The sequence below is a fragment of the Megalobrama amblycephala genome, linkage group LG2 (assembly GCF_018812025.1).
Source record: "Megalobrama amblycephala isolate DHTTF-2021 linkage group LG2, ASM1881202v1, whole genome shotgun sequence".
NCBI lineage: Eukaryota > Metazoa > Chordata > Actinopteri > Cypriniformes > Xenocyprididae > Megalobrama > Megalobrama amblycephala.
This window is the reverse complement of record NC_063045.1, coordinates 54,959,817-54,972,387: the sequence shown is the minus strand read 5'-3', so window position 1 is coordinate 54,972,387 and position 12,571 is coordinate 54,959,817. Positions and strand designations below refer to the sequence as shown.

Sequence of the window (12,571 nt, the reverse complement as noted above, 5' to 3'; positions counted from 1 at the left end):
ACACTGTATAAATGAAAGGACAGTAAGGAGAGCAGAACAAACTCCTAACAGGAGGAGACTCACTCATGGCCTATGAGACAGAGAAACATGAGACTCAATACTGCTTTCCTGCCATCAACTCATCATGTATCAAGGGAAAACGCTCCAGACATGAATACAATATCATGTATGTGTTTTTTTCATTGCTGTCAGCATGGACTGTGTTTGTGAACCTGCTGGTGATCATCTCCATCTCTCACTTCAAGAAGCTTCACACTCCAACCAACCTGATCATTCTCTCTCTGGCTGTGGCTGACCTGCTTGTTGGACTTATTGTGATGCCCATAGAAGCCATTATGCTGATTGAGAAGTGCTGGTACTTTGGCAAAACTGCCTGTGGACTGTTCACTATGACCCTTGGTCTGATTATCTCAGCATCTCTCAGTAATTCAGTATTAATTGCGATTGATCGTTATGTGGCTGTGTGTCACCCTTTACAGTACCCACAGAAAATAACAATAACTAAAACCATAATGACCATCTGTCTTTGTTGGTTTTGCTCTTCAGGTTATAGCACTGCCCTGTCAAGCAGCAATGGACGTTTTGACACATCACACGAAACAGATGCATGTTATGGTGTGTGTTCTGTCATGATAAGTTTTACATGGATAGTCACTGATCTGTTCATATCCTTGCTGTTTCCTTGTACCCTGATCATAACTTTATATTTGAGGATATTTTATGTTGTACATCATCAAGTGAAAGTAATAAACTCTCTGATGAAGGGTGGTAAATGTGTAATGGAAGGTTCAGTGAGGAGGAAATCTGAGAGCAAAGCTGCTCTGACATTAGGAATCATTGTGGCAATTCATATTCTCTGCTGGTTACCTCTCTATATTTTTTCTCTTGCAGGGAATACAGTAATTTCCTCTGTAATAGTGAATGTTATAACATGGGTCTTCTATATTAACTCAGGCCTGAATCCTCTAATCTATGCTTTATTTTACCCTTGGTTTAGAAGGTCAGTTAAACACATCCTATCACTTAAGATATTTCAGTCAGCATCATCTTTGGTGGACATTTTTACAAATTATCATTCATGAGTGCTGTATTTCACAGTGTATTTGTGTTTGGTAAAGCTCACTTTCAAGCTGCACCCTTTGATATAAGGCACCATGAACAATATTACATATTACATTTTATGTTGTGGTAAGAACTGTAAATTGTGTAATTGTGGCTAATTTCTAACAATGTATATGGACACTTTGCAGTGTCTCTATAAAGGATGAGTTTTATAACATGAAAAAACAACAGCTCTGCTGATGTGGATGTGCTTGGCACAAAGAAAAAAAAAAAACATCAAACAAAAGAACGGTAACAATTGAGCTGCATTTTCCCTAAGATTTATTCAAAATGTGCAGTTTTAGATTTCAGCCTCAAGACAAATATGTCAAAATGAGCAAAACAGCCCTCCTATGCAACTTCTGATGAAAGGACAGATTAATAGTTTGTTAATAAACCTTAACCCAGGCCCTCTAAACAAGTCATATTCAATAATAATAATAATAATAATAATACATACATACATACATACATACATACTTTTTCACCCAATAAAATGAACTATCACACAGTTATTTGAATAGAAGTTTCATTAGTAAATCATTATTTTGAGTTAGATCAGTGCATCAGTTGATGTAGAATCCTCTTTAATTGATATTTTTACAGATTATTCATGATTTTTTTGTCCAGGGTTGATTTTTTTTTTTCAGCTGATAAAGCACAAACTAAAGTGTATTTCTGTCATCTCTGTTTGTAAAGTGGATGTGAACACACTGAGTTTCAGATATCTTTCTTTATTTTCCATAAACACATCAACAGAAAAAAAGGATATATTCTAAAAATGTTGTACATTTAAATTAGACTAAATAATTACATTTATTATGTTATGTACTATATTCTTTATTATTTACTTGGTTGAGGTTATTTTCTATATCCACCAGGGGGTGCTCACCCTGTGGTCTGTGTGGGTTATAGTGCCCTTGTGTAGTGATTGCCCTTGCCCTTATCAATCGTGGCCTCCTAATTATCCCCATCCATTGAATTGGCTCTATAACTCTCTCCACCCATAGCTGGTGTGTGGTGCCGTTGCATTGTGGCTGCTGTCTCATCATCCAGGTGGATGTTGCACAATGGTGGTGGGTGAGGAGAGACCCGATTAAATGATTATGAAAGTAAAATGCTTTGGGTGTACAATACATAATAAATCACTATATAAATGCTTCCTTTCTTTCCTCCTTCTACAGCACCTGTATATACAAGAATAAGGTTCAGCATAAACCTATGCTATTTAAATACAAATAAAGTGTATTTTTATCAGTTTGATTTTTATAAACATGGCACAATATGACATTAAAGGGATAGTTTGCCCAAAAATGAAAATTTGATATTTATCTGCTTACCCCCAGGGCATCCAAGTGTCACAGACACGTCAGGTTCCAACCTCCTCCAATCACAGCGCACGCCATCACCAGAGTACTGATCACCGCCACCTGCACCTCATCACTTCACTCATCAACAGCACTATAAAGCACACACGCACACAGCACTCCACGTCCGGTCTCGTTCGCATATACCCTATGTTATGCTTACCTCAAGGACTCCTCTTCGTATACTCACCTGTCTCCAGCGTGTCTCCTTCCCTCTGTGTGCCTCGTCTGCTGTGTGGGTGTGTTCCAGTCAGCTCCTCAGTTCTCCAGCGATCTCCTCAGTGCTCCAGCGATCTCCAAGCTCCAGCATACATCTCCCTGCAAAAGGAAAGGACAGTAACTATTCCTCATACTACCTGCTCAAACCTCTATTTAACCAGTTCACTCACCTGTGTGGGTTCACCTGCTCTACTGTGGTCAAATAAACATCCATTACCTGTTACATCTGTGTCTGTCTCCTGTATACCGTAACAGAAGACCGGACCAACACCGCAGACCCAGTATGAGCCAGCCGGATCCCTTCCAGGAACTCGTGGATGCGCTTCGGCGCACAAGTTGGTATACTACACCGGGAAGAGGCTCATATGCTGGTTCTGGAGGACTCAACCACTGACGTGGTTCTGGGGCGCCCCTGGTTGGAGCAGCATAACCCGATCATCTCCTGGAAAACGGGCGAAATCCTGAAGTGGGGCGACACATGCTTCTCTCGCTGTCTGGCTGAACTTCCTGTTCCACCATCTCCTTCGCCTGACCTCTCTCTCTGCGCCACGTCCATCGAAAGTCCAGTCGAACAACGCTCCGTCGACATCCCCAAGTGTTACGCCCCCTTCAGCGATGTCTTCTGCCCGCAACGGGCTTCCAAGCTGCCTCCACACCGGCCATGGGACTGTGCCATCGACCTGCTTCCGGGTGAACCAGTGCCAAAGGGTAAGATATACCCTCTTTCCATCCCGGAGGAGAAGGCCATGGAGGATTACATCAAGGATGCCCTCGCCCAAGGTTACATCAGGCCGTCTACTTCCCCTGCTGCTTCCAGTTTCTTCTTTGTGGCTAAAAAGGACGGAGGCTTGCGGCCATGCATTGATTATCGCTCCCTCAACAAAATAACCGTCAAGTTCCGGTATCCCCTTCCTCTCGTCCCAGCGGCCCTGGAACATCTCCGTGGTGCCACTGTGTTTACGAAGCTGGACCTCCGCAGCACGTACAACCTCATCCGGATACGTGAGGGGGACGAGTGGAAGACCGCCTTCATCACCCCTACTGGCCACTACGAGTACTTGGTTATGCCGTATGGACTGGTCAACGCCCCCTCCGTATTCCAGGATTTCATTCATGAGGTGCTCCGGGAGTTTCTCCACCGCTTTGTCCTAGTCTACATCGACGACATTCTCATATACTCCCGGAGCCAGGCCGAACATCGCCAACACGTTGCGGAGGTCCTCACCCGTCTTCGTCAATACAACCTGTTCCTCAAGGCAGAGAAATGCTCATTTCACCCACCTTCCGTCTCGTTCCTGGGTTACAACATAGACCACAGTGGCATCCGGATGGACGAGAGGAAGGTGGAATCCATTACCAACTGGCCAGAACCCACCACCATAAAAGAACTCCAGCGCTTCCTCGGATTCTCCAATTTCTACAGATGTTTCATCAAAGGTTACAGTTCCATCGCCCATCCACTCACCAGCCTGCTCCGTCATCAGCCCAAGTCTCTGTCCTGGACCCCGGCAGCCACCAACGCCTTTAACCAACTCAAAGAAGCCTTCACCACCGCTCCCTTACTAGTACATCCAGACCCAGAAAAGCAATTCGTCGTCGAAGTGGACGCCTCTACAACTGGAGTGGGAGCGGTGTTGTCGCAGCAGCAGGGGACGCCAAGTAGACTCCATCCATGTGCCTTCTTCTCCCGCAAGCTCAGCCCGGTGGAAGTCAACTACTCCATCGGTGACAGGGAACTTCTGGCTGTAAAGCTTGACTTGGCTGTAAAGCTGGCTGTAAAGCTTGACTTCTAAGCCTGCTCGTCTGAAGTTATGGTTGATTGCTCTTCGGCTGGATATCAACACACACATTAACGTACTAAAGTTGTTGAGGGTCTGCAGCGATAATTTTTACCCTGATGATTTTACATACCCAAGAGAGGATCACGTACGAATTAAACATGTGAACAAAATCTTTGTATGTGTCCTTTTTATTTGTAAAGCTGCCCTTATGAAAACTAACAAAATGAAATGAAGCTTTGATGCAATAAAACCATGTTTTTTAGTGGTTTACTTCCATTTGTATAACAATTGTTGTACTACAGGCTCCATGTTTAAACTACGCCAGTCGCGTACACACCTCACGCACTGGATGCTGTATACGCGCTCAAGGCAGTTGGACATAGTGGTGTATTAGAGGTAAAAAATGATAAAGCTTGACTTGGAAGAGTGGAGGCATTGGCTGGAGGGAGCCAAGCACGCGTTCCTGGTGCTGACCGACCATAAAAACCTTGAATATCTTCGATCAGCAAAGAGACTGAACCCTAGACATGCCCGTTGGGCGATGTTTTTCTCCCGCTTCAATTACACCATCTCCTACCGCCCAGGCACCAAAAATGTAAAGGCCGACGCTCTCTCCCGTCTCCATGCTCCTGACGAACAGACCGAGGAACCAGAACCCATCATCCCGAGCTCTCTCATCGTGAGTCCTATTACCTGGTCAGAAGAGACCATTCCCTCCTCCAATGCCTCCACGAATCCTCCGCCGGGCTGTCCACCCGGCTTGCTCTACATTCCACGGACACGACGCACTCCCACCATTCACTCGGCTCACACGTCACTTGGCACTGGTCACCCGGAGGTCAATGAAACCCTCTCGTTGCTTAAAGAATGCTTCTGGTGGCCAGGAATGGCTTCGGATGTCAGAAGGTACATGCAGGGCTGTAGGGAGTGTGCCATCTCCAAGTCTCCTCGTCATCTGCCAGCTGGGAAACTCCTTCCGCTGCCCGTTCCAGATCGCCCATGGTCACACCTAGGAGTGGATTTCATTACTGATCTCCCTGTCTCAGACAGAAATACCACCATCCTAGTTGTTGTGGACCGCTTCTCCAAATCATGCCATCTGATCCCACTTCCAGGATTACCCACTGCCATGGAGACCGCCGAAATTCTCTTCAACCAAGTCTTCAGATACTTCGGAATACCAGAGGACATAGTCTCCGACCGAGGACCCCAATTCATATCCAGGGTATGGATGTCGTTCTACTCCCTCCTAGGTGTGGCCGTCAGCCTGACATCCGGATACCACCCGCAATCGAACGGGCAGACGGAAAGGAAGGTGCAGGAGATCGGCCGCTTCCTCCGTACCTTCTGTCATGACCACCAGGACTCGGCTCCAGTGCGTACTCGGCTACCAACCCCCACTGTTCCCCTGGGATGGGAAACCCTCCAACGTTCCGGCAGTGGATTACTGGTTCCGAGAGAGCGAGAGGGTCTGGGACTCAGCACACCATCAACTGCAACGAGCCCTACGCAGACGCAGGATGGTAGCCGACCTCCAACGTTCCAACACCCCTGTCTTCCAGCCTGGTCAGATGGTTTGGCTATCCACCCGAGACATCAGACTGCGTCTGCCCTGCAGAAAGGTAGCGCTCCTGGGTCCCAAGGAACGACATCTTAGACCCCAGCTTACTCCAAACATTCCACGACAGTCACCCTGAGAGACCGGCACCGCGGGGAAGAGGACGACCACCACGGCGTCGGGGTCCTCGGCCCTCTGGAGCGGGCCATGGAGGGGGGGTACTGTCACAGACACGTCAGGTTCCAACCTCCTCCAATCACAGCGCACACCATCCCCAGAGTACTGATCACCGCCACCTGCACCTCATCACTTCACTCATCAACAGCACTATAAAGCACACACGCACACAGCACTCCACGTCCGGTCTCGTTCGCATATACCCTATGTTATGCTTACCTCAAGGACTCCTCTTCGTATACTCACCTGTCTCCAGCGTGTCTCCTTCCCTCTGTGTGCCTCGTCTGCTGTGTGGGTGTGTTCCAGTCAGCTCCTCAGTTCTCCAGCGATCTCCTCAGTGCTCCAGCGATCTCCAAGCTCCAGCATACATCTACCTGCAAAAGGAAAGGACAGTAACTATTCCTCATACTACCTGCTCAAACCTCTATTTAACCAGTTCACTCACCTGTGTGGGTTCACCTGCTCTACTGTGGTCAAATAAACATCCATTACCTGTTACATCTGTGTCTGTCTCCTGTATACCGTAACACCAAGATGTAGGTGACTTTGTTTTTTTAGTAGAACACAAATGATGATTTTTAACTCCAACTGCTGCAGTCTGTCAGTCAATGGGAACTCCATCTATAACAGTCAAAAAAACATGCACAGACAAATCCAAATTAAACCCTGCGGCTCATGACAACACATTGATGTCCCAAGACACGAAATGATCGGTTTGTGCGAGAAACCGAACAGTATTTATATCATTTTTTACCTCTAATACACCACTATGTTCAACTGCCTTGAGCGTACGCACAACATCTGGTGCGTGAGGTGTGTACGCGACTGGTGTAGTTTTCACAAGCACCGCGCGTATACGTCACTCATTGTTTACACAGAGCACAAACATTGTAGGTACAACGGCTAATCAGAATGGTACTTACTTGCGCTTATCCGGATTGTTCAAACCGACTTAAACTAAAAGATTACGCTCTCTCGTGGAACTCATTCGGGAGTGGAGAATTTCCACATATTCCCAACTTCTAAGCCTGCTCGTCTGAAGTTATGGTTGATTGCTCTTCGGCTGGATATCAACACACACATTAACGTACTAAAGTTGTTGAGGGTCTGCAGCGATAATTTTTACCCTGATGATTTTACATACCCAAGAGAGGATCACGTACGAATTAAACATGTGAACAAAATCTTTGTATGTGTCCTTTTTATTTGTAAAGCTGCCCTTATGAAAACTAACAAAATGAAATGAAGCTTTGATGCAATAAAACCATGTTTTTTAGTGGTTTACTTCCATTTGTATAACAATTGTTGTACTACAGGCTCCATGTTTAAACTACGCCAGTCGCGTACACACCTCACGCACTGGATGCTGTATACGCGCTCAAGGCAGTTGGACATAGTGGTGTATTAGAGGTAAAAAATGATATAAATACTGTTCGGTTTCTCGCACAAACCGATCATTTCGAGCCGCAGGGTTTAATTTGGATTTGTCTGTGCATGTTTTTTTTTGTTTTTTTTACTGTTATAGATGGAGTTCCCATTGTCATGCATTATTCGACTGACAGACCGCAACGGTTGGAGTTAAAAATCATCATTTGTGTTCTATTGAAGAAACAAAGTCACCTACATCTTGGATGCCCTGGGGGTAAGCAGATAAATGTCAGATTTTCATTTTTGGGTGAACTATCCCTTTTTTAAAATATCCTCAAATATAAGATTACATAAAAAGAGTTTTTAACTGTTGTAAAAACACAGATTTGTAAACATTAGCAGAATGAAATGTCATCCGTAGCTGCTTTTCCACTGTCAGGCCAAATGATTCCAGTTGTGTTTCCATTTGAGTCTGGTGCAGTACAGCACAATTACAAACCGTTCTTGGCCTGGAATTAGACAACCGCACTTAATCGTGCTGGTAGTGATGTCACCACTCATGATTTGTCACTTGTCTATTGCCTGGCTACCAGTTTCTCTGTAGCTAGCTAAGCGCTTTATTTGAGTGACGTAAACATAAATAATCAAATTAAAAATATATATATCTGATCATCCTCCATAACCCTGTTGTTATTTACATCTCATATCATCAGTAAACTGTTGTGTTACCAAAGCAATGACTAGTGCTTTTGTATTACATTCCAAAGAGTGGCCGTTATCAGCCCCACAGTGGAAAATGAAACCATAACCATACCAGCTTGCCCGAATCGGCACAGAATGGAATGGTTACACAATGACAACCGTTCGCCCTGAAAGTGGAAAAGCGGCCATTGTCATCAACAAACCTTGCCAGTCATGAAACAGCTGCATGAGGTGTCATCGGAACTTGTGCAGCTGCTCTGGAGAAACTGTGCAGATAAGCCAGCCAGCTGTTCTCGCTGTACTTTGATGGCGTGACGGCAATTTTTTTACTGACAGCTTTTTGCACCAATTTACAGTCTGGACATACTGACATTAGTTGCCGAAAATCAGAGCCAGTCTGCAGATTTGAGTTGATCTGTTCAGATTTTAAAGGTCATGTAGTGTATTCTAGCCTTTATAAATGAGGAATACAACATCTTAAGTACAAGCTAGAATAATAAATAGTAGAATGAATAGTAAATGCGTAGAAGAATATTTTTCCCCAGCCGTTTTCAGCTGTTTCTTGAATATTGTCAGGGTTTCGGCTGTCCGGATTGTTTATTAATTAATTGTTTATTAATTCTAAGAAATGTTCATTTCTGGGTTATGGGAAATAGCATTCTTACTGAACAGTACTACTCAGAGCATGATTAGGAACTCCAGTATATGAGCATGAAACACGGAAAACGTTACGTGTGACATGAACAAGACTTTATTAAAGGTGCCCTAGAATTAAAAATTGAATTTATCTTGGCATAGTTAAATAACAAGAGTTCAGTACATGGAAATGACATACAGTGAGTCTCAAACCCCATTGTTTCCTCCTTCTTGTGTAAATCTCTTTTGTTTAAAAGACCTCCGAAGAACAGGCGAATCTCAACATAACATCTTCACATCTTCATTCTTTATAAATCTCTCCAACAGTGTGTAATGTTAGCTTTAGCCACAGAGCACCATCAAACTCATTCAGAAGACATGTTGCATGACAAACACTTTGTAAAGATCCATTTTGAGGGTTATATTAGCTGTGTGAACTTTATGCTGTTTAAGGCAAGCGTGAGCTCTGTGGGCGGGGAGCGCAAGATTTAAAGGGGCCGCAGCATGAATCGGTGCATAGTTAATGATGCCCCAAAATAGGCAGTTAAAAAAATTTATTAAAAAAAAATCTATGGGGTATTTTGAGCTGAAACGTCACAGACACATTCAGGGGACACCTTAGACTTATATTACATCTTGTAAAAAAACGTTCGATGGCACCTTTAACTAGACTAAAACTACTCAAATACACTCTACTCATACACGCATACAGTTTATCAAGGGAAAAAGATCTGAAACAGAATACAGGAAAGCAAGAAGTTACAGCATTGTTTGAAATTCAGCAGATAGCCGTGAACAAACCATCAGTTTAGTTCTAACATGCCCTTCTTTATAAGGGGTTAGGATACTTGATGTATCAAATAATGAGACTAAGTGTGATACTTGCATATCTTGCCCATTTGAATTAAATTGAATTAAACTGTCCTGATGCAATTTGTTGAGGCTCCAGTTGATCTTTGCGGATGTTGGAGTTTTCAGGACTAGTTTGTCAGAGTCAGAGGACCTTTGGTAAATGGAAAGACAAGGCTGCAGCCTGGCACAAGCTTGGGGGTCTTCAGAAGTCTTTTACCTCAGCATCATCTTCACATCAGAGTTTTCTTAGTAAAAGAACTGCTGTGATCTTGTGATCAGTGATTTTTAAAGTGTGAAGATGTCACACCCTCTGGAGGTAACTGAGCCAGTAAGGAGTTGTTCCTTCGGAGGGAACTTTTACAAGTCTTTGTTCTCTAGCAGGATATTAGCATAAGACATTGGATTGGATGTTTGAGAGAAGAACCTTCTAGATTCTTATAATACAACTGTGTCACAGAGTTAGCAAAATATAATGTAAATTAACGAATCGAGAACAAAGATTGGAGTCCATAGAGACCAAACATGCTACCCATGTGATTTTAGTTAGCCATAGTATGCGATTCTGAAACATTAATACAAAAGAGTTCAAAATAGAGAATTAATACATAGACCAAACCCCATAAAAGATAAATCATGAGAGGTGAAAATTGAATACATGTTTATACATTTCTCAAGTGATTATATATAGAATATATAGGATTAAAAGGGTTTATTTGTCCTTCTCAACAAGAATTAAGTGAGAGCCACAACTTAACTGATAAATGCCTTATGGTCATAAAACTTATCAATTCTCATGTGTCCTGTAACCAGAGACCTAGTGTTAGCTGCATTTGGGAGTTATTTGCAGTTTTGGGGGATGGTTCTCAGAGAACCAAGTGAGTGGGAGAGTGAGTTTCTGGATTATTCATTAAATATAATGAATAATTTGGGTGTCGATTGGTCCAGATGCTACACTAGTGATGGACATTCCTTTAGAACTAATCTTATACATTGAAGTGAATTTAGACATATACTGTATACCTTTCGAAGTGTGTAGGGTGCAATTCTTTTTTTTTAATTCATCCCAGAATCAGAAGATGATGGAGATACCGGGAGATTAGGAAAGACCTCTCCACAAAAATCAATAAGGTCCTCTTGAAGAAGCTAAAGAGTGACGAGCTGTCACGGGCATGTGCAGCTTTTGCGTAGTGATCGTCTGCAAGCTATATCAATGGTAAGCAAAACAACTGTATTTAAACACACAATACACCATTGCATTATCCATGGATAACTTTTGAATCACTATAATGAATATAGCATATAGTGAATGATGAATAATGAATTTATGAATTCATTACGTTCATGTTGTTTACATTATATGCACTTAGGCGCCTATTGCCAACAAAACAGATATTTGAAGCAGTTTTACTCACCACCTGTGGTTCCAACTCACCACGGAAAAACACGAGATATTCTCCATTCATTTTAACCAATAAAAAAGTGATTGCAACTATCAGTTTCTATGGTTATTTTAGTAACAAATATCGAGAGCGCATCAATGCGTGAGCACAAATCTCTCAGCTCCACTAAACACTGGGTTGTTTAAGAAGCAAGGTTATCTTTCCCTCACAAACAAAAACACACTTCTTTGGTGACATTGGTGATTTTGTGATCTAAAAACAAAGTGATAAATCTTTCTCGAGCAAGTCCTGTGTAGGGCTGCCGACAACTTCCGTAAAGCCAAACTTCTCTCGCTCTGGTCGACGTGTGTGTGCGCTCTTCCGGGAGAAGTGCCTGTACAAGGAATTCCGACCTTTCTGATGTCACACAGGCCCATACTCGAAAAAAAGATGTCAAAATTTAAGGGGATTTGGAAGAGGATTATAGCATTATCCCCCCCCCCCCCCCCCCCAAGATTTCTGGAATAATATCCTTTGGTAAGACGAGTCCAAAGTGGAGACGTTTGACCATAATGCACAGCGCCATGTTAGGCGAAAACAAAACCCAGCATATCAGCACAAACACCCTATACTAACTGTCCATCATGCTGGTGGAGGGGTGATGATTTGCACTTGTTTTGTAGCCACAGGACCTGGCCACATTATAGTCATTAAGTCGACCATGAACTCCTCTGCATACCAAAGTATTTTAAAGTCAAATGTGAGACCATCTGTCTGACAACTCAAGCTTGGCTGAAATGAGGTCATGCAACAGGACAATGATCCCAAGAACACCAAAATTCTTCCAGAAAGATGTGAGAGACTGATAGAGCTATAAAGAAAAGATAATTTTCATCTAAGTAATTACAAACTTCGTGAGGCAGACATGGACATTCGGTGATCAAATACAATTAACTTGTTAACACGCTCCACAGTGCCACCCAGTGCATTTAATTACAACTGTTTAACATTGAGTTTTAGTTACATGCTTGGGATTTATCATGGATTCACTTCACTGCGTTTACGGCCAGCAAGTAACATAGTAAAATTTGAATAGTATTTTTATTTTTTGTATAATAAATATCAATTATCGAATATTCGACTGTTTGTGCACACCCCTAATATCGAGTTTGGTCTTTTAATATCACTGTCTTAGTGCTTTAGTACTTAGTGCAAAGTCTTAATTGATTGGTAATTTGCCCCAGTAATCATAATTTTTGTGAGCAGGGATAAAAGTTGTTGGTGATTTTACTAACACTAGTGGTCATTTTAACTGGAACTGCAATGAATTGAATGCAGGTGTGTTTTTGGGCTTTGCAGAGGTTCATTTTTCCAATGAGCCAAGGTTGCAAAGATAACAACAACAAAAGTTTCAGATGTTTAATGAGATGA

The 12,571-nt window shown here is 42.9% G+C and overlaps 1 protein-coding gene across 1 annotated transcript; it reads left to right on the top strand.

Annotated features, from left to right (window-relative positions):
* Positions 1-1,814, top strand: LOC125262950 (trace amine-associated receptor 13c-like). Its single transcript, XM_048181792.1, has one exon. It carries the CDS (start codon positions 66-68, stop codon positions 1,080-1,082), a length of 1,017 nt encoding a protein of 338 aa, XP_048037749.1. The 5' UTR covers positions 1-65; the 3' UTR covers positions 1,083-1,814.
* The last annotated feature ends 10,757 nt before the right edge of the window (positions 1,815-12,571 follow it).